Source organism: Neltuma alba, unplaced genomic scaffold (assembly GCF_004799145.2).
Source record: "Neltuma alba isolate B1F8T4 unplaced genomic scaffold, ASM479914v2 tig00012522_pilon, whole genome shotgun sequence".
In the NCBI taxonomy this organism is placed as follows: Eukaryota; Viridiplantae; Streptophyta; class Magnoliopsida; order Fabales; family Fabaceae; genus Neltuma; species Neltuma alba.
Genome location: NW_021636989.1, coordinates 65972 through 91338, shown reverse-complemented (window position 1 = coordinate 91338; position 25367 = coordinate 65972). Strand labels below are relative to the sequence as shown.

At 39.4% G+C, this 25367-nt stretch overlaps 7 protein-coding genes across 13 annotated transcripts; 2 read left to right on the top strand and 5 right to left on the bottom strand.

Annotated features, from left to right (window-relative positions):
• Positions 1-1575: 1575 nt before the first annotated feature.
• LOC114728176 (uncharacterized) lies at positions 1576-6799 on the bottom strand. 5 transcript variants are annotated; one of them, XM_028915040.1, is made up of 10 exons: positions 5872-6797; positions 5477-5683; positions 5073-5384; positions 4783-4879; positions 4235-4680; positions 4069-4137; positions 3652-3816; positions 3148-3364; positions 2714-3058; positions 1576-2127 (listed from the first exon to the last, which is right to left on the bottom strand). In XM_028915040.1, exons 1-10 carry the CDS (start codon positions 6670-6672, stop codon positions 2039-2041), a joined length of 2748 nt encoding a protein of 915 aa, XP_028770873.1. In that variant the 5' UTR covers positions 6673-6797; the 3' UTR covers positions 1576-2038. The 5 variants fall into 5 exon arrangements, with proteins under 5 accessions (XP_028770873.1, XP_028770870.1, XP_028770872.1 ...); XM_028915038.1 differs by adding an exon at positions 2278-2354 and having other exon boundaries at positions 2044-2127; positions 4235-4879; positions 5872-6798; XM_028915037.1 differs by having other exon boundaries at positions 4235-4879; positions 5477-5674; positions 5872-6799.
• Positions 6800-7972: 1173 nt separating this feature from the next.
• Positions 7973-8753, bottom strand: LOC114728148 (uncharacterized GPI-anchored protein At3g06035-like). Its single transcript, XM_028915000.1, has 2 exons — positions 8687-8753; positions 7973-8475 (listed from the first exon to the last, which is right to left on the bottom strand). Exons 1-2 carry the CDS (start codon positions 8751-8753, stop codon positions 7973-7975), a joined length of 570 nt encoding a protein of 189 aa, XP_028770833.1.
• A 716-nt stretch (positions 8754-9469) lies between these two features.
• Positions 9470-10651, top strand: LOC114728182 (NADPH-dependent aldehyde reductase 1, chloroplastic-like). Its single transcript, XM_028915049.1, has 4 exons — positions 9470-9592; positions 9693-10069; positions 10156-10514; positions 10600-10651. Exons 1-4 carry the CDS (start codon positions 9470-9472, stop codon positions 10620-10622), a joined length of 882 nt encoding a protein of 293 aa, XP_028770882.1. The 3' UTR covers positions 10623-10651.
• Positions 10652-11182: 531 nt separating this feature from the next.
• LOC114728180 (amidase 1-like) lies at positions 11183-15752 on the bottom strand. Its single transcript, XM_028915044.1, has 9 exons — positions 15417-15752; positions 15098-15250; positions 14693-14817; positions 14491-14616; positions 12796-12978; positions 12417-12567; positions 12137-12305; positions 11719-11853; positions 11183-11643 (listed from the first exon to the last, which is right to left on the bottom strand). The coding sequence occupies exons 1-9, from the start codon at positions 15524-15526 to the stop codon at positions 11500-11502; spliced, it is 1296 nt and encodes a 431-aa protein (XP_028770877.1). The 5' UTR covers positions 15527-15752; the 3' UTR covers positions 11183-11499.
• A 523-nt stretch (positions 15753-16275) lies between these two features.
• On the bottom strand, positions 16276-24962 carry LOC114728185 (uncharacterized). 3 transcript variants are annotated; one of them, XM_028915052.1, is made up of 8 exons: positions 24757-24962; positions 24252-24346; positions 23954-24033; positions 23806-23861; positions 23565-23677; positions 23402-23463; positions 23000-23328; positions 16276-16397 (listed from the first exon to the last, which is right to left on the bottom strand). In XM_028915052.1, the coding sequence occupies exons 1-7, from the start codon at positions 24872-24874 to the stop codon at positions 23031-23033; spliced, it is 822 nt and encodes a 273-aa protein (XP_028770885.1). In that variant the 5' UTR covers positions 24875-24962; the 3' UTR covers positions 16276-16397; positions 23000-23030. The 3 variants fall into 3 exon arrangements, with proteins under 3 accessions (XP_028770885.1, XP_028770884.1, XP_028770886.1); XM_028915051.1 differs by lacking the exon at positions 16276-16397 and having other exon boundaries at positions 22892-23328; positions 24757-24961; XM_028915053.1 differs by lacking the exon at positions 16276-16397 and having other exon boundaries at positions 22892-23328; positions 24763-24961.
• Positions 16969-18130, top strand: LOC114728184 (NADPH-dependent aldehyde reductase 1, chloroplastic-like). The gene is made up of 4 exons (XM_028915050.1): positions 16969-17091; positions 17192-17568; positions 17655-18013; positions 18100-18130. Exons 1-4 carry the CDS (start codon positions 16969-16971, stop codon positions 18120-18122), a joined length of 882 nt encoding a protein of 293 aa, XP_028770883.1. The 3' UTR covers positions 18123-18130.
• On the bottom strand, positions 18835-22367 carry LOC114728179 (amidase 1). Its single transcript, XM_028915043.1, has 9 exons — positions 21931-22367; positions 21612-21764; positions 21204-21328; positions 21002-21127; positions 20292-20474; positions 19912-20062; positions 19632-19800; positions 19215-19349; positions 18835-19138 (listed from the first exon to the last, which is right to left on the bottom strand). The coding sequence occupies exons 1-9, from the start codon at positions 22038-22040 to the stop codon at positions 18995-18997; spliced, it is 1296 nt and encodes a 431-aa protein (XP_028770876.1). The 5' UTR covers positions 22041-22367; the 3' UTR covers positions 18835-18994.
• Positions 24963-25367: the final 405 nt, after the last annotated feature.

Here is a 25367-nt window from a genome sequence, read left to right as displayed (position 1 = left end):
TGATTATCAAAATCTAAAACTAAATTGATAAGTATTAGATTTCATGAACTGAAGAAAATTAAGGACAAAAAATTTAGCATCCCATTAAATAAATTTATTCCATTATTAAATTTAATTCAATTAAAATCGAGCGTAAAGAAGAGGAATCAGGGATTGAGGTCAAAACTTAATTCAGAAAAGCATACTGTCAGAGCGTCACGGGAGTTCCCATTTGCATTCCAAGATGAACATCATTTGATGAGTAAGCAAAATCATTCCCTCCTGATAGAATGGATAATCTTCGGTGGGACGTCTCTTTTGACTTTCAAATTCGTCTCAACCATCATCTTGGGTGGCCTATGCACTTGAGATCTGCCTTGCTATTCAACTTACTTAAGGTTAAGGATCTCTTATTGCATACTTTTTTTAATTGGACTCCTCACCGATAGAATATCCCTTTGTTAAAAGACTTTTTATTCTGCAAATACCTTGTGTAAAATTACATCAACTCCAATTTTGTACCAAACAAGCCATGATTCTTTTCACTGGATTGCAAATAGCTCTGGTATTTATAAGGCAAAAGATGGTTTCAAGAAATGTCTTTAAGAAGTTATTCAGATAAATGGCTGTGGTGACAAATTCTGGAAATTCCTCTAGTCCCTTTCCCTTCTATTGAAGTCACTGCTTTTCATCTGGAAGTTCTTTAACAAATCAATTCCTTCTGGGGATGTCGTAAATCAACATCATGTGCCCACTACTTTGTTTTGTGTTTTTGGTTGTTGCTGCCCGAAAACTTTAGAGCACTTGTTCATTTACTGCCCCCTATCTTCGTGCCATTTGGTTTGGTTGTCTCTCAATCAAAATTGATGTGCAAAGCTATGACTCTTTTTTGCTGTGGTTAAAATCCGTAATGTTATAACTTCCACAGGATGAGCTTGACTTTCAACTAAAAAGATTGATCATCCTTTTAAATGTTATATGGAGGAAGCAAAATCAGGTGCGACATGAAGGCAAAGTTGTTCATCCTATGAAGGTGATAAAGGAAATTCGAAGTTGGGTTTCCTACTTCAGTATGGCTTTTCCTTCTCCTCAGATCTCTGAAGATAAAAGATCACCAGTCTCCGTACCAACTTCTTTGGATACACCATCTGTGGGTAAGGAATGGACAATATTGCTTTTCAAGGGGAAAATTAAAAACAAACGCCAATGCATGCTATTATTCTATTCGAAGGCATTCATGTCCAAGGTTTCAAACCCCAGCGAATCTTTATAGCTCCAGATATTTTCAACAACTCTTGTTTGAGGCAAATCTTGCTATGGGTAGTACACATGGGAAAAGACTTGCTTAAAGAAGGATCTGAACTTACCTTGATTTGCTTCAAGAAGTAGCTCGTGGATCTCACTCATATTCGCAAAGCCTTAACAACTCCTGCTTTTGTTTTCTAGAGTAACTGTTTCTAAATGTAATGACTATAGGTTTTTTTACCGTTTTTCTCAGACTTTTTTACACGTAGCAAAACCTGTGATGTAGACTGATAATTTTTATTATAGTGTTAATCATTTTGCCTTTTCTTTTTAAAAAAGAATGCAAAATCATTCCCTCCCGAATAACATTCTACTTCGCATTTATAAGATTTCATTATCATCGGTATATATCCTTATCTTAGATTACACACTACAAAATAGTACAGTACTTCTAACATCCAATGACTGTCATCCAGATTCCACAGAAAGAATGCTAGTCTACCCAACAAAGAATATCTTACCCAGGAAGCTTCGCCATGATCGCACAAGCAGTCATGCAAGTACGATCATGAGGACTTCAAAAATTGACTTGCAAAATTTCACCCCATACAAACAATCGTTCCAATCCACTAGTCCAGCAACACAGCTGAGAGGGCTCCAGAAGGCTTCATCCAGAGAAAAAAGCTGGTTGCTGCGACAATTGTGCTCACACTGTTCTGTTCATAAGAAAGCTTCAACAGCACTGGCAAGGTCTGATGGAAGAGTCCCCCCGTTACAAGTGGCATGCAAGAGTTGCACGGTGTCAGTGACTCGATTAAGGAAAATCTGAATTCACTAGATTTATCCACAAGTTTGCAATCGCGAGGAAATACTGCTTCCCTTTCCAGGTTACCATTTTCAAACCTGATGAAAATCACAAGATAATCATAAAGATTGCCCAGATTGATTTATAATCTAGATTCTTTCGTTTTCATTTTTAAATTAACAAAAGACACTCACTGGGAGCATAGAACGCAGAAAGACCCTTAACAACTAATATGCTGTGACACATACATCTTTTTTCATATCCAGCTGGTTTGCCCGTCTCCATGTAGTTCAGTGGCATGAAAGGTTGACCTCAAATGCATACCCTAAATTACAGTATCACCAAAGAACATCTGTGAAGGTTCAACTGCAATAGTATCTTTTCGACTAGCATGAAAAGATTCCGCTGGAGAGGGTATGCATGGAAAAAAATAGCCGAAGGGCAAAGGATCATGGGGAGATCCGGAGCAGAATTTTAAAATACAAGATAAAATGTTTGTGGTGATAAACTTTCACAAAGTCCTAATCGCTAAATAACCGGCAATTGGACACCTTGAGACTTCACCACCCATTAAACAACACTATCATGAGATCCCCTCCCATTTAAAATTCTAATCATGTAAATATTTTTAGGCAAATTTCACCGTTTGCATTTCAAAGACAGCCAAAAATATTGTACACATACCCGGTATAAAACCAGCAGGTAAGGCTGACAACTGGCAAGTAGCTTCTTCTCCAGCGAAGATACAGCTTTGGAGTTCTTGCTCATCAAGCTCGTGGATATACTTAATGGATTTGAGTAATTCCGTGGAAATTCCTTCTTGCTCGAAATTAGTTTCATTTGACATACAAAGAAGGGCTTCTTCAAGTCCTGAATCAGACCATATGGCATAACACTCGTTCAAAAGTGCAAACAATCTTGCCGGATCTACAGAACCTGATAACATCCATGGCTTGTGAAGTTTGGCTGAGAGTCCAACAATTTCTGCCACTCTACAAATTTCTCCGAGTGCATGAATATACTGAGAGCCTGTGTCAACCAACCATCCCACAAGTTAGGGTTTGTTTAGGAGTAAATATAAACTCTTTAAACATTATACACAACAATCAGTGGCCTACCTTTTGGGTTGGATAATATTTGGTCGTGGACATTCCTCTGGACCGATTGCTTCCAAATGAAGGCACCGTGTTTCATCTCCTCAGAACAAACTAACGCTATTTTGGACCACGCAGTAAGATAGTTAGATTGTTCTTCTCTTGATCTTAACTTGAGAACTTTTAACGTTGATAGCGTATCTTTTAGGAGTTCAATAGCAGATCTTGTATTTGTCTCCGCCTATTCAAAATAAAAGTGACAGGTATTATTAAAGCTAAATCAACCTGTACAAAAGCTTATCAACAAATTAAAAATACTGACAAGTAATTGCGGTCCATATTCATCAAGTTAATCTTAAAGAGAACTGACAAAAATTACTACCTCTTGCAGAGCCTGGAGCAGTTATAAAATCAAGTAAACTGCTAGAGGTTTATCAAACTCCACTGACAGTTCAAAATACCATTTGAACGTGCAAAGGCATGGATCTTTAGACATAAAATACTCAATATTTTAGGAACCTCACGTACCATTGACAACCTTGATGTTAGCTTGTAATCCGACTCAAGAAGTTGAAACCTAGGTTCCTTCAAAGCTTCAATAAGTTTGCGAAGAGACACATCTCTTGTAGGTTGATTCTCCGAAATATGTTCATTTGGTAGGACATTACACTCATGTAGCATGTCAGAGAATTCCTAAAACAGGAGACAGCAGGAGTGAGTTTTTATTCAAGTACAACAACAGAGATAATAGCCATAAGCAAGCAGAGAGATATAAACATACAGCAAAAAAATAGAAATGTAAACAAATCACATTATATTTCTCTTAGATATTCTAAAAGCGTTGGGATTCTAAGCTTATGAATTTCAAAATAACGTATGTCATACATCATGACAAACATGCATGACCGAACACAACGATAATATTGTCCATGCACATAAACTAACCTGAATTTCTTCCTGAAGAGCCTTTGCTTTTGCTTCTTCACCATTGAGTGTAGCAACACTTTGGCCATTCTAGGTATTTCACGTAAAAAAAAAAAAAAAAAACTTTAGAATCACTAAGTATTAACATTTTCTTAAAAAGGATGCAAGCCAGCAAATAGTTATCAACCTTGAGATTCTGGAGATGGAACAGGATGGCATTGCACAAGTCGTCTGTCAATTTGCAATAGAAATCTACATAATCAGGAGGCTCTAATTTTGCTGACGACTCAAGAGGTAAATCCTTGTGATCCATAATAGATCCCTGATACTTGCTCTTTGATTCGCAGAAGGCAGCCTTAAATTCCCATGATTCATTCTCGAAACCATCATCATCATTAATCAAATCAGGTTTCAAAACCGCTGGTAAAAGTTGTAGCCCGTTTTCATTGACTTGCGGTTCATGATTAGAATGAGTGTTTTCCACAGATTCAAGGCTTCTAGTTCCATGTGAAGCATCCTTAAATTGCCAGGAGTCATCATTAAAATCATCGTCGCAAGTGACTAAATTGGAGTCCAGCACTGCCTGACCATTTTCGCTTCCTTTTGGTGTTCCAAGAGAAGTTTTTTGTTCAGCTTGACCATATAAATCCCATATCAAATCACTGATAGCTAAGCTGGAACCAGGGCTATTAAAGCTATTACTTATAGAGGATGCTGGTGCATAAGAAGAAAAACCTTGAAACACAGAATGCTCATCGGTATCTTGCACCTCATCACCAAATACTGAGAGGGACAAGGCTTCCCTCCACTTCTCTGAGTTTACTTGGCTCTTCTGGAAATTTGAAAAGAATAGTAACAATAAGATTATTGCCACAAGAATCATAAAGACTATATTAAATGACTAAATAAAACAATTCTTTTGAGAATCCCTGGAATCAAAATTAAGAATCTAGCATTTAATATCCTTTTTAAACCTTGATAATACAACATGATATACAAAACATGATATAAAATTGATTCAGCACCTTCTGGTCTGTTCCAACTTCTGAAACTGCATCCTTAGGTTCAAACAACTTGACATCAAAATCAACATTGGAATTTGCAGGGAAAGCATTAAAAGTTTTGTTGTCATCATCCTGGTTTTTTTTAGAATCGGACTCTGACGTGTGATGGACTTCGCCCAGAGAACTAGGATAGAGATTAGAGCCAAAATTGAAGTCACCAGATTGATGAGATCCTGCTGCAACATATTGATCATCAGGATTGCTGGGACCTTCATCATCAATTCTGAGTACTTGCTCACCAACCGGATCTATGGCAGCCAACTTTGGAGCTTCCTAAATACCAAATCCAGAGTTTCTAGATGAATGTTCCTTTAAAATCTGAACACTGTCAAACTAAATGAGGTAATTACGTTAAAGTGGCTTACCAAATTATGATTTGATCCTGATTCCGAAACTTGAATATGATTTTGCACTGCAGAACTTGGATTGAACTCAAATCCCAGGTTCCATTCATCAGCTTTGTGGGAAATCCTGCTAGACGAGTCCAACATGTCACCGACTCCAAGCGCACCATTATCGAAAGTGAACGCATATTCATCCGCACCGCTTGTTTCGTGCTCTGTCTGTTCTACCTTAACAGCAGAATGCGAACATGTTAGCTAAAATCCTTTAATATTAACATGAGGCCGTGGACATTAACAGGCACATTAGAGCAAGAAATAGTCATGCTTGTTTTAGAAATCATCTGAAGCCCATCACTTACTTAAGTATAAGCAGCGTCAACAATTTAAAACCTTGGTTATCAATTTTCCTTCATTACCTTAATATCATTGCTCTCAGTTCGGATTTCAGATTCTGCACACTTGAATTCCCATCCACCATCGTCATCGCCGGTGTCGTCTAATTCATCCACAGAATCAGAATTTAAACTGTTTATAATGGAGTTTAGTCCATTAGCGTCTACGTTGGAAGCAGCCATAGTCGTAATCGAGCTGACGATGTTAGAGCTTGCTCCGGGCAAATTCAAATCAGACACGCTTAATACTGAAATCGATCCGTTGTCATAATTTATCTGTGGAAGTTGATTATACAAATTCGCAATTAAATCATTGATTCTAATGGCGCCGTTGGAATCGGATTCCTTCTTAACGGAATCACCGATTTTTTTAGAGAATACATTGGCTTCATCTCCAAAAGGAAGATTGCCTGATGTACGTTCCTCCTCCACCTCCTCCTCGCCAAAGATTGACAGCGGCAGAGCACCCTCGGGCTTATTCCACCGGAGCTTTTCTGGCTCTGCCGGGGTCGGTGCCAACTCAACCCGATTGATCTCGTTCACAGGGGAGCTGTTTTTCTGCGTAAGATCTTGGGAAACCTGAAGCGGGTCAAAAAAATTATAAGTGTTGGCGGAATTAGAGGGAAAGTTGGAAGAGAAGAGTCCATTAGGTGTGTGGGCCGATCCGCCATTGATCTGATTGGAATAGTTCATGAAATCGCCCCACTCGTCGTCGTCGGCGGGGAGGTCTTTCCCATTGTTCTGAACAGGCTGATTAGGAAAAGAAACAAACTTGAAGTCACCGAAACTCTCGTCGTCATCGTCGTCTGCTAGATTATCAGCCATGGCAGAGAGACTTGACACACGCCTTTTCCCTTCTTGTCGGTGTCTATCTCCCTGTGGGTATGTTACGGCTTTGCCTTGGCTCTCGCGCTAATACCGTGTATGGGGTTAGGAACATCTTCTGGGTTCGCCCGGCCAGGCGCCAGCCATACAGGGCTTAGTTACTCCCCTGGCCTAAACAGGCGATCTCCCTCGAAAATTGATTTTGACTCGCTGTTTGTTAAGGGCAAATTAATGTTGCCACCTTAGTTTTAATGATATTAAATTATTAATTTCAGTTTCAATCAATCAATTAAAAATCTTAACTAATTGTTTAAAATGTTATTAATACTTTTTTAAGTACTTAATATATATATAAGAACTAATTTGGCTTTCAATTTGATCCTAAATATAAGATTATAATCCATTTTATCTCTCATATTTATTCATTTTTTAAAGTAATTTTTAGAGTAATTACATACATTAAATGTTTAATCAAATATTAATTTTAACTAATACATAATTAGTAAAAATATTTGCTAATTTAACAAATTTTTTAATCTGTTCACAGTGAACTAATTCTTAAGGAGGAGCCGTTTTATTTACTTTTTCAAAAGGATAGAGTATAAACTACCGGATCCCAGATGAACTAGTCAGTTGAAAGTATAAGATTAAAACTCTTTTAGCATCATAAAAAAATTTATATTATATATAGATGTGGACTGTTAATTTAAATATATTATGTGATATAGTCTAGCCATCCGCCGTATATCTGAGCCTCTGCATGGAGCGCCACTGGTTGTGAGATTAACTGTAAATAGAGGAGAATCGTAGCCTCTTTATAATTTATAGATTTTGTTTTAATTAAGTAACTAATTAATTAATTTATGAAGGCAATATGTGTATTTTTGGGCAAAGGCATCGGGCACTCTCAAAATCTTGTTTCGACTCGGATGGGGTGGCCACATGGTCCGCAGCGTGTCTTCTCCGATAACAAGATTCAGATCTTGCCTCTGGTTGCGAATGTGCCTTAATAGTTCAGATACATATCTGGATTTGTAATTTATTTTCATTTGATGAGGTTGTATTTTGTGCGTGCTGCCAAATGCCTTCGTACAGGCGGGAGGACGTATATATAACAAGTAATTAACGGACAAGTCACTTGCAAATCCAACCAAAGAAACGGCAACAGGTAAAATATCAGTCCATTCCAGTTCCCAGGGTTCACAACCACATTTACAAGGAAAACACAGAAAGTGTGATTAAACTAGAGTCCAGCGCAGTTAGGAAAATATGAAGAGAAGAGGGGTCTGACAAAATGTAATTAACGGGTGTGTGTGAAGAGAAGCAGCAGAGTGGGGAGGAAGGCGAGCATGAAAGCGGGAGGAGAAAGGAGAGAAGTGGCAGCAGAGAAAGATCCGGTGGGAGTGTTGGTGGTGAGAACGAGGACCATCCAGTCATTCTCAGAACCAAGTCCAATGCCGGTGTACAGTGAGTTGTTGAGATAGGAAGCGTAGCGATCATTGTGAGTGTAGTTAGAGAGGAGGACGGTGGGTTCCAACTTGGCGACGCAAGCAGGCAGAATAACACCGTCCCTGGTGGTGTTGATGTTAAGGCCGCATTTATCAATGTGCTTCTGCAAGTTTGGGAGTTTCTGGATTCCAGAAGCCGTTGGATAGTACTGCCTCACATTCTCACACGGCACGTCCTCCAGATCATCCGCTATTTCGTTGGCCAGGCACGACGCTCTGCCCACTTCCGCCAGCACCGGCAGGTTCTGACTCTGCCTGTAGCTGTTGACACCCTTTAATACACTATCTTTCTCATCTGCATGCGCCCACATATGTCAATTATTGAGACTTGTTTTACTCTTTATTTAGAAATGCTTGCATCGGATATGTATATGTATGTAAACACACACACGTATATTCATAAGAGGATATGACACGTATATTCATAAGAGGATGTGTTTTGTTTCACATGATAGAAGATAATGAACTGATGAGATGCAGTGGATGCGGGAGTGAGGGCAGTGTACCTTTACAGTGCGCCGGAGTTGAAAGCAAGAGGAAGGCGAGAACAGAGGCGAGAAGGAAGGAGGCCATGGTGGGTTTGACTCCCAGATCACAAAGCGTTTCTCGAATGGGAATAACACGGTGGGAAGTTGGTCGCTATGTAGTGACAGGTATCCATTCATCTCTCTTCCACGTGGCTACCATGCAAAGCATTCCGATGATGTCTTGCTGGTCATTCATTCCTTCTTGAATTATGTCCCAAATTTTATTTTTTAGATTTGTTGGCACGCCATTAGATCTACGTAACCGGTTTTTGTCCATAGTATATTATATTATTTATTATCCGTTCATAATTAATATAGAAAATGGAGAATAAATGTCATTTAAATTGAAAATAAATTCTTTTGGATTGGTTTAATTCAACTCAACTTAGGCACAAAATTCCAACGGAAGATCTCCTTACAACTTTGCCAACATGCTGATAACTGGGAGTACTTTTGAACGGGGGCAGTATGCATATCCGACACACAGTTCAAACCAATGCTCTGGACTTCAGACGTGTCCGATGCATGCGAATAGCACGACACGTAGACAACTCCATGGGCCATTAGTCGGCGCGTGGCATATTCAAATTCTCCATATAAACTCACCATGGTGCTATCACAATCACACGTGCAGCCATCTGAGATCGCCTCATTACTCGTTCCGCATCCATAACCAGCACAAACCCACCCTCTAAATCCCACCCCCATCACTCCGGAAAGATCCCTGTCCCTCTGTTCACAAAATCTTGTCGTGTCTACAGGATGGCTTACGGTGATCAGAAATTTCCCACGCAGAAGCAAGACGAGCTCCCTGGGAAAGAGCATGGCATGAATCCGATACCTCAATTCACCAGCCCCGACTACAAGCCCTCAAATAAACTCCAAGTACGCGTGTGTCTGTAAATACATGAAGAGTTCTTGTGTACTCATAATTTTCTCTTTCTCGATGGCGAGGCCATGATACGAACTTGTTTGAATGTCTTAGGGGAAGGTGGCACTAATTACCGGCGGGGACTCTGGGATTGGGCGAGCCGTGTGCAATGTGTTTGCCTTGGAGGGTGCCACTCTGGCCTTCACATATGTGAAGGGATGTGAAGACAAGGACGCCGAGGACACGCTTGAAATGATCAAGAAGGCAAAAACTGTGGATGCCAGGGAGCCCGTAGCCATACCGGCTGACCTGGGTTTTGATGAGAACTGCAAGAAAGTAGTGGATGAGGTCGTCAAAGCGTTTGGCCGAATTGACATTCTGATCAATAATGCGGCTGAGCAGTACGAGGCTGGATCTGTGGAGGAGATTGACGAGCAAAGGCTCGAGAGGGTGTTCAGAACTAATATCTTCTCCTATTTCTTCGTGACCAGGTAAAACAAACAAACAAATTAAATGATCAGATTTGATTTAGGATTTCGCAGGAGAATACGTAAACCAATAAATTTCACTGGCACAGGCATGCCCTGAAGCACATGAAGGAAGGAAGCAGCATCATCAACTCCACATCAGTGAATGCATACAAAGGAAACGCCAAATTACTGGACTATACAGCGACGAAGGGTGCGATTGTGGCGTTTACGAGGGGTCTGTCCCGTCAACTGGTGAGCAGGGGAATAAGAGTCAACGGGGTTGCCCCGGGACCCATCTGGACTCCCTTAATACCAGCTTCCTTCAAGGAGGAAGAAGTGGCACAATTTGGAGCTCAGGTGCCAATGAAGAGAGCTGGCCAGCCGATCGAGGTTGCTCCCTCCTATGTATTTCTTGCCTGCAATCATTGCTCCTCTTACATTACTGGCCAAGTCCTTCATCCCAACGGTAATATATACACTTCTAGTCATTTACGGTTTTACGGGGCCTGCACTTTATCTGGGTTTTCTAACACAGACGACGTTTTCTGCAGGCGGAACTGTTGTAAATGGTTGAAGATAAGTGGCATACTGTCCTCTAAAAACCTGTTTTGTTCAGCCAGGGGAATGAGTCTGTAATTCAGCTTATCCGTAAATGTGAAGCTGAAGAAAATAAACGTTTGTTTTTGTCTACGAAGAAACGCAAGAGACTAACTCTCTATTCTGTTATGGATATATATATATATATAGAGAGAGAGAGAGAGAGAGAGAGAGAGAAGGCGCGTGTTTGAATAGTTATATTCAACAAATGCATAAACACACAATCGAACAAGTAAATAGATAATTAACAAATCAAAAGTGCGGTATATAATTATAATTTTATGTGTTATTAAACTAGTTTTTTCTAACCAAAGTGTTGTGAAACTATTTGTTGGCAGAAAAATATTAAACCACTTATTAATCGATAATATACAAATATAGCATATTAGACACCTTACCCATATCCACCAGAACTCCGTATCTATATCTGTCGGTATCGAGGGGATAGTAGGTAGATCTCGGTATTTGAAAGATATATGTAAGCTGACAGGGTTGGCCAAAAAGACAAAAAAGGGTGATAGGAGTTCACCATCAACGTTAAAACTTTTAAGAGGGAAGTCTTCCCTGCCAGGCTTAAAGCTTAAGAGAGGTATATATATGTATCTCAGCAATACATGTGATTTTCTGTACTGCTAGGTTGGAAGGGCGATTCTCCTGGAAACTATTCGCACAATGCGACAGCAGGGGGAGATGATTTCCGTGAAGTTGCTGATTCCTCTGTGAAAGCGCATAGCTCAATTCACATATAAAGTTGTACAATATATTAAGCCAAAACTACATTAGTTTTAAAACTCTTATAATGTTATCAAATCTGGTATTATCAGATGTTATTAACGATATCACAAGCAAGCTTTTTATTGGGAAGACGGCGTGATCTCCTGCTGAAGGAGGTCATAAAGACGCTCAACAAGATGAAGCAAGAACCCATCTGCACCCTGTCTGGCCACCAGAGAAATTGATATGGGAAGGCCTTCATGCATCCCCATCGGTACGTTAACCTGCAAGACAAAGATGCACAAATTACGCAAGTATCAATAAAATCGTAGTTTGTGTGATTCAAAAATAAAGCGAACCTGGCAGCATCCCGATACTCCAGCAATGGATAACAGGGCAAAAGCCTTTGCACGAAAAGTTTCCAGTTCAGGCGTATTTGTTCCTATTTTTGGCGGAGGCCCTGGAACAGTGGGAATGACAAGCACACCAAAATCCTGAAATTTTCGAAGAGAAAATGCCATTTTGAATTAATATAATATGGACGTTTGTGTTTCGCCGCAAAGGCGCAACCATCAAAAATAAAAACGAGATGACGAGTGCCTCCGCTTATCTTTCCACCGCTAGCTCAAAATCCAAACAAGGCAATTCTTTAGCAGTTCGTGAGAAGAAATTAAAGTCTGACAGAAGGCCGACTACACATGGAATTTGGCAACTGAGCAAGCCAAAGATGAATAAGAATAGAGACTCCACATATAAATGTCAGAGAAGAAAGAGTACCCCAAGAAGAGCAGAAAGAGCTTCACGCATTTCCTCTTTAACTGACCGACAGAGATCAATGTTTTCCCCTGTTGCCCTTAGGGCTTCTGATACACGTTCAGATATTTCTGGACCTAACTCAGGTTTCACTGTGCGAACCCATTCACCGTGGTTAATCTTGAATTCGTACCTACGTGTGATGCAGTATAAAGCAAGCCAACAGATTTCAATTCAAGGCAGTCCACAATACACAAGAAAGGCACAACATAGATGAGACCAACGACTGACGTAAGAAGTACACCTCTCAAGTAATCGCATGGCAGTCGAAAGGGCTGCAAGAGATGGAATGTTATATACTTGGTCTGATTGGCTATTACCCATCATGAAATGCCTTAGAGTTGGAACTCTGTCCTTTACAAAGTCGCCCAACATTTCATGTTTCAATATCTCATCTACATAGGAGAAAAAAGAAAAGCAGTAGACTTAGATTCAAAACTAACACCATTCTCAAGATGATACTGCAGAAGGGCACATAAATGCAATGCCCCCACCTTCCAAAGAATATATATGTACGTATGTATGTACATGTATATGCATGCATATTTTTGAGCTGTGAACGAACAATTATAACTATTATCTAGATAGCAAATCACCCACAATTAATATATTTATATGCTAACCTCCATATAACTTTTCAACCGCTTTAATGAGAATTTGCGCAACTAGATTGTGTGGAATGCTTGACGGCTGAAGACAATCGTCTGCGATAATAATGTGAGTGGGTCTGACAGATGCTGCTTCAGGCAATTGCAGAAGCACACGTCCGACTCTGCTCAAAATCACGGGATTCCTAGCAAACCATCCTGGATGTGAAGTTGGAATGAAAAGGATGACACTCCAAGAAAAGAGCTCAACGACTTGTGAAGCTACTATTATACGGCAATTTATGCTCACCGTATAGTTAAGGGAAAAAATATGAGCGGACTGAAAATTCAGACCAATGATTTTAAAGAGAAAGATAAACCCAGCTCGCATTCCGTGCTCATCAGCTGATACAGCGTTTTGAGTGCTGAGCATTTTTATTTTTTTTATTTATTTTTTTGTTACAAAAAAATTTATACCATCTCAAATTATTAATATAAAATTATCTTGATATTTAATTTACTCTTAAATAAATATTCTAATATACTTTATCTCTTATATATTTTTATTTTTTTAATATAGTCCTTATAATAATTGTACGTGTTAAAGATTTAATCAATTGTTGATTTTAGTTAATACACATAATTAGTGAGAGGCATTTTAGAGAAAACAACACTTATTTATTACAATTGACTAATTTAGCTAATTTTTGTAATATACTTGAATTAGTTAAACTAACTCTTATATTAAGAATCAGAAGAAGTATGTATTAAAATTATTTTTGTTAACATTTATCTAGTACTCAAAAATATTTTTTTAGATGTTTTCAATATCTTAAAGTATTTTATGATTTATTTAGTACCTTAAAATATTTTTTCACATGCATTTAATGTTTTAAAAAATTTTCTATTTCTTGATATTGTATCATAAAATATTTTAGAATACTAAAAAATATTTCAGGATACTAATAAATGATAAAAGACTTTAGAATACTAGATCATAAAATATGTTTTTAGGTAAGCCCAGTCGCAAAGTATTTTAAAATAATGAACATATATGAAAAAATATTTTAGGTACCAAATATATCACAAAATACTTTAAAATACTAGATTTTTAAATATTTTTTCAAATGCATTGTCAGAAAATATTTTAGAACACTAAATACATATGAGAAAATATTTCAGGATATGATAAAATATTTTAAAATATTGAATATGTGTAAAAAAATATTTAAGAGTATTAGATAAACTTTAACTAAAAATAATTCTAATACATATTTTTTTATAATAAAAAAAAAAGGTCCCTCATGCTCAGCACTCAAAACGCTGAGCACTCTTGAGCCCATCGGATCCGATAAACCCAATCCTCCTTACTTCTCGTTCAAGACCATGAATAAATCCAATTCTTCTTACTTTTTCTTCTTCAAGACCATGATTTTTTCCCCCAGCTGTCTAGAGCAAATATGTTGTCCTATTTTCATAAGCTAAGTATTTGGAGTAACTGATTCTGAACAAACACGTCAAATAAGCACATTAAAACCATTCAGAAACATGCATATTGAAGAAACCAAGCAATAACTCTTTTATCGGTTTCCCCAAATTAATCACCCAAGTCCCTCATCAGTTCTATTACCATCGGCCGAGAAAATTTTTTGGTCACCAAATTCCACGTCGCAGTCACTATAAAAAAAAAAAAAAAATCATAAGAAAGCTACCAAATTTGCGGTTTCTTACCCACAGTGTCAAAACTCTGTGCCAGGGGAATAACTCCTGATGTTGAAACAGTTCCGTGAGAAGGACGAAACCCAAAAATCCCACAATATGAAGACGGCACTCTCACACTTCCACCGGTGTCAGTTCCTATCGTACAAAGAATTTTGGAGTTCAAATAACGAAACAAGAGATGCCAGAAATTATACAAGGAAGAACAGCTTACCTAAGGAGAAATCTACAAGCTTTGCACCAACTGCAACAGCAGAGCCGCTAGAAGAACCCCCGGGCACCCTATCCGCCGCACAAGGATTCCTGGGTGTGCCATAGTGTATATTCTCTCCATTTATACTGCCAAATAAAAATACTCAGATATATGTTTCAACAGACGTTTCGGATACTCAAGTTACACGCCTGACCAGGAAGGATACAATTACACACGAGCAGTTTCTTCACTGATTTTCTGACTCAGAAATCTGGGTTTAGTTACATAAATTTCTACATCAGATATGTTAAAATCACAGACTTTTAGAAACTCATGGCCATGAAGATAGATAAACCGGAGAAATTAGAACACAGTTCTTACTGACTAGAAAGCATAGATAATTGGGATGAGTGCGGGAATTGGAACCTGTAAGCCATTTCGTCCATGACAGTTGTACCGACACAAGTGGCACCTGCGTTTAGGAGAGCTGATACAGCTGGAGAAGTGGATGAAGCCACCGGATGAGTTCTCGCCCAGTCAGGATGCCCAAATCCAGTCACATGCCCCTCCACATCAAATCTGTTGGCAGTAGGATTTCAAGAGAGAGTTAATGACACAAACGACTACGCACTTAAAAAATCTTCCATTGAGGAGCATGGTTTACTCAAGACGGCTTCGAGATCAGGAAAAATGAAGTCTAATAATTCGAATATTCCGTTAATCAAGAGAGAGTGACAGAACTTACATTTCTTTGACTGCAAAAGTAAGAGAACTTAACGGAAGACCATGGGATGAAGAACTTGGTAGGAGAATGAATTTCTGCATGAACGCTCCGTAGTCTGAGACGGTTGCCATGTCTGTTGCAGCGTCGGAAAATCGCTCAGTTACGACTAACCAGTAGGTCGAAATTTACGCTCTTCTTCAGCAACGCAGATTATGGTAAGCAATGGATAAAAAGGCAGAGGTCCTTCTTCGCCTCTCAACTCTGAAACTGAAGCTACTCTCGATCCATTATGTGCTTTCTTCTTCTTTTTCTCCCCTTGATCCAGGGTTTCGCTGACCAGTCCTAATGGGCAAGCCAGGAATATCTTTTTCCACCTTATCTTTATTTTTGGCAATAAAAGGAAAACAACGATTACAAAATCAGGTGCGTGAGGCCAATGGGTGAAAAGTGAAAACAAGCTCTGGGCACGCCAAGTCCCAAGTGTCGTTCTGGTAGCAAGCTCTGTTTTTCCTACCTCATCTTACTAATCAACCATCGCACAGGGATTTTGTAGCGCTCCACGTAATAGCAAGGATAAAAACATCTACGTAATACCATTTAACGCTATTGGCTAATCAAAAGGGCGTGCGTATTGAATTCAACACTTTTCTGTTGGGTCCGTTGAAATAACCATTTAGATATGGCCAAAAAATTAAAAACCACGAGGATATTATAATGTTTGCTAGTGATTTCCTATCGGGTATTCATCTAACAAGGTCGTATCTACTTTTCTTCTTGCACGCATTTCTCTTTCATTCTAAACTTCTATCATTATCTGTAATAGTTGGGGCCGGTTTTCGATCCAATAATTAAGAAGATAAATATTGTTAGCCCGTAAAACTCTTGAAGAATCTGCCTGTGTTGCTGGCTGATAATATTCAACAGAACTGTGACTATATGCAAAACCTTTTAAACTGCTTGAAATAATATACAGGCTAATATAACTATTAAAAAATAATATAAAAAAACATAAAAGAAATCAAGAGTATCTATTCCGATGATGTCTTGCTGGTCATTCATTCCTTCTTGAATCATGTCCCAAATTTTATTTTTAAGATTTGTTGGCACGCCATTAGATCTACGTAACCGGTTTTTGTCCATAGTATATTATATTATTTATTATCTGTTCATAATTAATATAGAAAATGGAGAATATATGTCATTTAAATTGAAAATAAATTCTTCTGGACTGGTTTAATTCAATTCAACTTAGGCACAAAATTCCAACAGAAGACCTCCTTACAACTTTGTTGGCAGAGTTCAAACCAATGCTCTGGTCTTCAGACGTGTCCGATGCATGCGAATAACACGACACGTAGACAACTCCATGGGCCGTTAGTCGGCGCGTGGCATGTTCAAATTCTCCATTTAAGCTCACCATGGTGCAATTACAATCACCCGTGCAGCCATCTGAGATCGCCTCATTGCTTGTTCCGGATCCATAACCAGCACAAACCCACCATCTAAACCCCACTCCCATCACTCCGGAAAGACCCCCGTCCCTCTGTTCACAAAATCTGGTCGTGTCTACAGGATGGCTTCCGGTGATCAGAAATTTCCCACGCAGAAGCAAGACGAGCTCCCTGGAAAAGAGCGTGACATGAATCCGATACCTCAATTCACCAGCCCCGACTACAAGCCCTCAAATAAACTCCAAGTATGCGTGTGTCTGCAAATACATGAAGAGTTCTTGTGTACTCATAATTTTCTCTTTCTCGATGGCCAGGCCATGATACGAACTTGTTTGAATGTCTTAGGGGAAGGTGGCACTAATTACCGGCGGGGACTCTGGGATTGGGCGAGCCGTGTGCAATGTGTTTGCCTTGGAGGGTGCCATTGTGGCCTTCACATATGTGAAGGGATGTGAAGACAAGGACGCCGAGGACACGCTTGAAATGATCAAGAAGGCAAAAACAGCGGACGCCAGGGAGCCCATAGCCATACCGACTGACCTGGGTTTTGATGAGAACTGCAAGAAAGTAGTGGATGAGGTCGTCAAAGCGTTTGGCCGGATTGACATTCTGATCAATAATGCGGCTGAGCAGTACGAGGCTGGATCTGTGGAGGAGATTGACGAGCAAAGGCTCGAGAGGGTGTTCAGAACTAATATCTTCTCCTATTTCTTCGTGACCAGGTAAAACAAACAAACAAATTAAATGATCAGATTTGATTTAGGATTTCGCAGGAGAATACGTAAACCAATAAATTTCACTGGCGCAGGCATGCCCTGAAGCACATGAAGGAAGGAAGCAGCATCATCAACTCCACATCAGTGAATGCATACAAAGGAAACGCCAAATTACTGGACTATACAGCGACGAAGGGTGCGATTGTGGCGTTTACGAGGGGTCTGTCCCTTCAACTGGTGAGCAGGGGAATAAGAGTCAACGGGGTTGCCCCGGGACCCATCTGGACTCCCTTAATACCAGCTTCCTTCAAGGAGGAAGAAGTGGCACAATTTGGAGCTCAGGTGCCAATGAAGAGAGCTGGCCAGCCGATCGAGGTTGCTCCCTCCTATGTATTTCTTGCCTGCAATCATTGCTCCTCTTACATTACTGGCCAAGTCCTTCACCCCAACGGTAATATATACACTTCTAGTCATTTACGGTTTTTACGGGGGCTGCACTTTATCTGGGTTTTCTAACACAGACGACGTTTTCTGCAGGCGGAACTGTTGTAAATGGTTGAAGATAAGTGCATACTGTCCTCTAAAAACATGTTTTGTTCAGCCAGGGGAATGAGTCTGTAATTCAGCTTATCTGTAAATGCGAAGCTTAAGAAAATAAACGTTTGTTTTTGTCTACGTAGAAACGCAAGAGACTAGTATCTATTCTGTTATGGATATATATATATATATAGAGAGAGAGAGAGAGGGAGAGAGAGAAAGCGTGTGTTTGAATAGTTATATTCAACAAATGCATAAACACACAATCGAACAAGTAAATAGATAATTAATAAATCAAAAATGCGGTATATAATTATAATTTTATGTGTTATTAAACTAGTTTTTTCTAACCAAAGTGTTGTGAAACTATTTGTTGGCAGAAAAACATTAAACCACTTATTAATCGATAATATACAAATATAGCATATTAGACACCTTACCATATCCACCAGATCTCCGTATCTATATCTGTCGGTATCGAGGGGATAGTAGGTAGATCTTGGTATTTGAAAGATATATGTAAGCTGACAGGGTTGGCAAAAAAGAAAAAAAGGGTTGACAGGAGTTCACCATCAACGTTAAAACTTTCAAGAGGGAAGTCTTCCCTGCCAGGCTTAAAGCTTAAGAGAGGTATATATATGTATCTCAGCAATACATGTGATTTTCTGTACTGCTAGGTTGGAAGGGCGATTCTCCTGGAAACTATTCGCACAATGCGACAGCAGGGGGAGATGATTTTCGTGAAGTTGCTGATTCCTCTGTGAAAGCGCATAGCTCAATTCACATATAAAGTTGTACAATATATTACGCCAAAACTACACTAGTTTTAAAACTCTTAAAATGTTATCAAATCTGGTATTATCAGATGTTATTAACGATATCATAAGCAAGCTTTTTATTGGGAAGACGGCGTGATCTCCTGTTGAAGGAGGTCATAAAGACGCTCAACAAGATTAAGCAAGAACCCATCTGCACCGTGTCTGGCCACGAGAGAAATTGATATGGGAAGGTCTTCATGCATCCCCATCGGTACGTTAACCTGCAAGACAAAGAAGCACAAATTACGCAAGTTATCAATAAAATCGTAGTTTGTGTGATTCAAAAATAAAGCGAACCTGGCAGCATCCCGATACTCCAGCAATGGATAACAGGGCAAAAGCCTTTGCACGAAAAGTTTCCAGGTCAGGCGTATTTGTTCCTACTCTTGGCGGTGGCCCTGGGACAGTGGGAATGACAAGCACACCAAAATCCTGAAATTTTCGAAGAGAAAATGACATTTTTAATGAAAATAATGTGTACGTTTGTGTTTCGCCGCGAGGGCCCAACCATCAAAAATACAAATGAGATAACGAGTGTCTCCCTTATCTTTCCACCGCTAGTTCAAAATCCAAACAAGGTAATTCTCTAGCAGTGCGTGAGAAGAAATTTAAGTCTGACAGAAGGCCGAATATATACGGAATTTGGCAACTGAGCAAGCCAAAAATGAATAAGAATAGAGACTCCACATATAAATGTCAGAGAAGAAAGAGTACCCCAAGAAGAGCAGAAAGAGCTTCACGCATTTCCTCTTTAACTGACCGACAGAGATCAATGTTTTCCCCTGTTGTCCTTAGGGCTTCTGATACACGTTCAGATATTCCTGGACCTAACTCAGGTTTCACTGTACGGACCCATTCACCGTGGTTATTCTTGAATTCGTACCTACGTGTGATGCGGTATAAAGCAAGACAACAGATTTCAATTCAAGGCAGTCCACAATACACAAGAAAGGCACAACATAGATGAGACCAAGGACTGACGTAAGAAGTACACCTCTGAAGTAATCGCATGGCAGTCGAAAGGGCTGCCAGAGATGGAATGTTATATACTTGGTCTGATTGGCTATTAGCCATCATGAAATGACTTAGAGTTGGAACCCTGTCCTTTACAAAGTCGCCCAAGATTTCATGCTTCAATACCTCATCTACGTAGGAGAAAAAAGAAAAGCATTTGACTTGGATTCAAAACTAATACCATTCTCAAGATGATACTGCAGAAGGGCACATAAATGCAATGACCCCCACCTTCCAAAGAATATATATGTATTTTTGTATATATATGTATATGCATGCATATTTGTGAGTTGTTAACGAGCAATTACAACTATTATCTATATAGCAAATCACCTATAATTAATTTATATACATGCTAACCTCCACATAACTTTTCAACCGCTTTAATGAGAATTTGCGCAACTAGATTGTGTGGAATGCTTGACAGCTGAAGACAATCGTCTGCGATAATAACGTGAGTGGGTCTGACAGATGCTGCTTCAGGCAATTGCAGAAGAACACGTCCGACTCTGCTCAAAATCACGGGATCCCTAGCAAACCATCCTGGATGTGAAGTTGGAATGAAAACGATGACACTCCAAGAAAAGAGCTCTACAACTTGTGAAGCTAGTATTATAAGGCAATTTATGCTCACCGTACAGTTAAGGGAAAGAAGTAAGCAGACTGAAAATTCAGACCAATGATTTTAAAGAGAAAGATAAACCCAATCCTTCTTACTTCTTCTTGTTCAAGACCATGAATAAATCCAATCCTTCTTACTTTTTCTTCTTCAAGACCATGATTTTTTTCCCAGATGTCTAGAGCAAATATGCACTCCTATTTTCATAAGCTGTGTATTTGGAGTAACTGATTCTGAACAAACACGTGAAATAAGCACATAAAACCATTCAGAAACATGCATATTGAATAAACCAAGCAATAACTCTTTTATCTATTCCCCAAATTAATCACCCAATTCCCTCATCAGTTCTATTACCATTGGCCGAGAAAAGTTTTTGGTCACCAAATTCCACGTCGCAGTCACTATAAACTAAACTTTTAAGAAAGCTACCAAATTTGCGGTTTCTTACCCACAGTGTCAAAACTCTGTGCCATGGGAATAACTCCTGATGTTGAAACAGTTCCGTGAGAAGGACGAAACCCAAAAATCCCACAATATGAAGACGGCACTCTCACACTTCCACCGGTGTCAGTTCCTATCGTACAAAGAATTTTGTAGTTCAAATAACGAGCCAAGAGATGCCAGAAATTATACAAGGAAGAACAGCTTACCTAAGGAGAAATCTACAAGCTTTGCACCAACTGCAACAGCAGAGCCGCTAGAAGAACCCCCAGGCACCCTATCCGCCGCACAAGGATTCCTGGGTGTGCCATAGTGTATATTCTCTCCATTTATACTGCCAAATAAAAATACTCAGATATATGTTTCAACAGACGTTCCGGATACTCAAGTTACACGCCTGACCAGGAAGGATACAATTACACACATGAGCAGTTTCTTCACTGAATTTTCTGACTCAGAAATCTGGGTTTAGTTACATAAATTTCTACATCAGATATGTTAAAATCACAGACTTTTAGAAACTCATGGCCATGAAGATAGATAAACCGGAGAAATTAGAACACAGTTCTTACTGACTAGAAAGCATAGATAATTGGGTTGAGTGCGGGAATTGGAACCTGTAAGCCATTTCGTCCATGACAGTTGTACCGACACAAGTGGCACCTGCGTTTAGGAGAGCTGATACAGCTGGAGAAGTGGATGAAGCCACCGGATGAGTTCTCGCCCAGTCAGGATTCCCAAATCCAGTCACATGCCCCTCCACATCAAATCTGTTGGCAGCAGGATTTCAAGAGAGAGTTAATGAAACAAACGACTCACGCACTTAAAATCTTCCATTGAGGAGCTTAGTTTACTCAAGACGGCTTCGAGATCAGTAAAAAATGAGGTCTAATAATTCGAATATTCCGTTAATCAAGAGAGAGGGACAGAACTTACAGTTCTTTGACTGCAAAAGTAAGAGAACTTAACGGAAGACCATGGGAGGAAGAACTTCGTGGGAGAATGAATTTCTGCATGAACGCTCCGTAGTCTGAGACTGTTGCCATGTCTGTTGCAGCGTCGATAAATCGCTCAGTTACGACTAACTAGTAGCTCGAAATTTACGCTCTTCTTCGGCAATGGAGATGATATTAAGCAATGGATAAAAAGGCAGAGGTCCTTCTTCGCCTCCTAACTCTGAAACTGAAACTACTCTCGATCCATTATATGCTTTCTTCTTCTTTTTCTCCCCTTTATCCAGAGTTTCGCTGACCAATCCTAATGCGCAAGCCAGGAATGTCTTGCTAAATACCTATTTCCCCGATCATGCAGGCCTTTTTCTACCTTATCTTTATTTTTGGTAATAAAAGGAAAACAACAAATACAAAATCAGGTGCGTGAGGCCATCAGGTGAAAAGTGAAAACAAGCTCTGGGCACGCCAAGTCCCTAGTACTTGGGCGTGAGGCACAAGGATGCCCGGGTGTGTCATTCTGGCAGCAAACCTTGCTTTTTCCACCTCATCTTACTAATCAACCATCGCAGAAGGATTTTGTAGCGCTCTACGTTATAACAGCAAGGATAAATACATCTACTGCGTAGTGGACGTCCGACGGTCCGAGTAATTCCATTTGACGCTATCGGCTAAATCGAATGTGCGTGCGTATTGAATTCAACACTTTTCTGTTGGGTCCGTTGAAATAACCCTTTAGATATGGCCAAAAAATTTAAAACCACGAGGATATTATAATGTTTGCTAGTGATCTGCTATCGGGTATTCATCTAAGAAGATCGTATCTACTTTTCTTCTTGCACGCATTTCTTTTTTATTCTAAACTTTTATCATGATTTGTAATAGTTGGGGCTGGTTTTTGATCCACCGAAATAATAAAGAAGATAAATCTTGTTAGCCCGTAAAACTCTTGAAGAATCTGCCTGTGTTGCTGGCTGATAATATCCAACAGAACTCTGACTATATGCAAAACCTTTTAAACTGCTTGAAATAATATACAGGCTAATACAACTATTAAAAAAAAAAGATAAAAGAAAACAAAAGTATCTATTCATCTTCATCAGAGTCCGCGTCAAATATATACAAGTATGGAGTCACCGTATTGCGATCAACAGGTTCACTCTGAGACGCCTGTGTGTTTATCCCAGGCGAACTCCAACCCAGTCGTTGTATGTAAACTGCATCATAAGCTTCAATATTCAATCCTGAAGCAAGAAACAGTTGCACCTCGTATACAAATCTGCCGGTCCTTGAAGCCAAGAAGGGCCTTGCTGCTTCTGAAACTGCGATCTTGAACTCCTCCTGTTGCTTTTCAGGTGCCACAATGCGACGATTTTGCTCTCTCCTGGGTAGTAATTATCGTCAACTTTCCACACTAAGCTCATGCCATTCCAATTTTCACACATACAAATTCTTACCACGACAGTGATGCACTTATTACTCCCAGAATATGGTGCACAATGATGTCAACGTCTTCCTCCTACATATTAAGCAAAATGAAGTGTAAGTTATGATGCGTATGATATATATTTGTCGAACACAGACAATGCAAAAGGCAACCAAGCTGATAAACTTTCTGACTTGGACAAGGGCTTGAATTTCCCTTCTGAGCCAACTTTGTATCCAACAGTTTGGCTGATGATGCCTATGAGACTTCCAATACCGTGGTATATTGAATACGTCCTCCAAGAAACCTAACCAAAAGGGCAATGAAACATAAGAGTATCTTGAAATTTATGCTTTGGCAGAAAACAAGTGACTGACAGGCAGCAACTGATTACTAAGCAGTAAACAATGAGGCTAATGACAAGCAATGATGGACCTGGTTCAGTGTAATAGCATTGTAATCTATATCTCTGAGCTCTTGATAAGGTAAAACTGCACAGATAATTCAAAGGATAAAAGTATATAAAGTATTTCAACAAAAAAATTTTAAGTTAAGGACAACTAACACAGACAGTCTGACAGACCTATCCCCAAAATCCTCATTTACATATTGCCGCTGAAAACAACTTCCATCAAATCCGTAAATTATTGAAAAATTTTCTGTCTGCATTTCAAACATTAAATATAAAGTCAGATGCACCTTCAAATTATCATCTATTCCTGTAATGTGAGATTTTTTTTTCAATTGAAAAATTCCTCAGAAGGCGCTCGTCATGGAATCAGAACATAGGAGATATCCACTTTGCTACAGCCATCGCCAGAGAAAATTAAAATATGGACCACTGAATTCCAGAAGTTGAAATGTTTTGGACTAAACCAAACCTTGCAAAGGGGACATTTTACAGAAGAAGGTGGAGAACGGTGCTTGCCGGCAACCACTTTGGTCCAGCGTGAGATGCAATTGAAGCAAAACTTGTCTGTATCACAAAGCCACCGTGAATTAGAACAATTCCATCCCCTTTCTTGGGTCCAAAAAAGTTTTTCCGGAGTTAAAAATACTGTAAATTATCAGGCCACAAAGCCCCAAGTTAAAGATTTTCCCCCCAACTTCACCGGGAAACCCATGAAAAGCTAGACTCTTTTTTTGTTTTTTTTGGTGATAATGAAAAGCTAGAACCTTGATCAATAAATACTCTCCTTCTACCTCACTCTCTCCAATTAATCAATAACAATGGTTCCTATCTGCAACGCTTTCTATGATATCAAATTAAAATCTAACAATAATGTCAAATATCTCACAAAGTACAAGGTTTAGGACAAAGTTTCATATTTCAATCTTCCAAGAAAGCTAAGTGGGGAAGAAAATGAAACGCAGAGAGGAGAGTACGAAAACATTTGTCGAGGTAGGAATCCTGAAGCATGGGCCCCAAGCAGATGGCGCAGCAAGCGGAGTCGTCGCAATCCGAGCATGCAGAAGTCATCCCCGTCCCTTCATTCTTTTCCATTCTATTGTGATCTGCTTCAACCTGACCCCCCCCCCCGGTCAAGACCTAGCTGCCCATTAACAAGCACAGGACTTTATGTTCTTAAAGCATGTCTCGCTTTCTCCTTTTAAGGCTTGATATTACTCTTCCAATATTAAATATAAAAATTTTATACACGCTAATATAAAATTTTTATATTTAGAAGCAGAAAAATATATAATTTTAGGTGGGGGTAAAAAATCTTTACTGGCACATGGGCTCTACGGACTACCGCTCATTAATGACAAACAAGTTTCTCAGCCCGGGGCGTGGCCCGTCGGTTCCTTTGTAGCCCGCCTTGTGGTAAGCAAAGCATGCATTACTAATGGGTCGCGGGGCTTTAGTCTCGAGTAGCGAATAAGGTTTAATCCTTATTAAAGATTGAAGATGTTTATATTTAGTCTTATGATGTTTATGATCCCGTTTGACAAGACGGTAAAAAAATTTTATAAGCACATTTCATATAAATCAAATT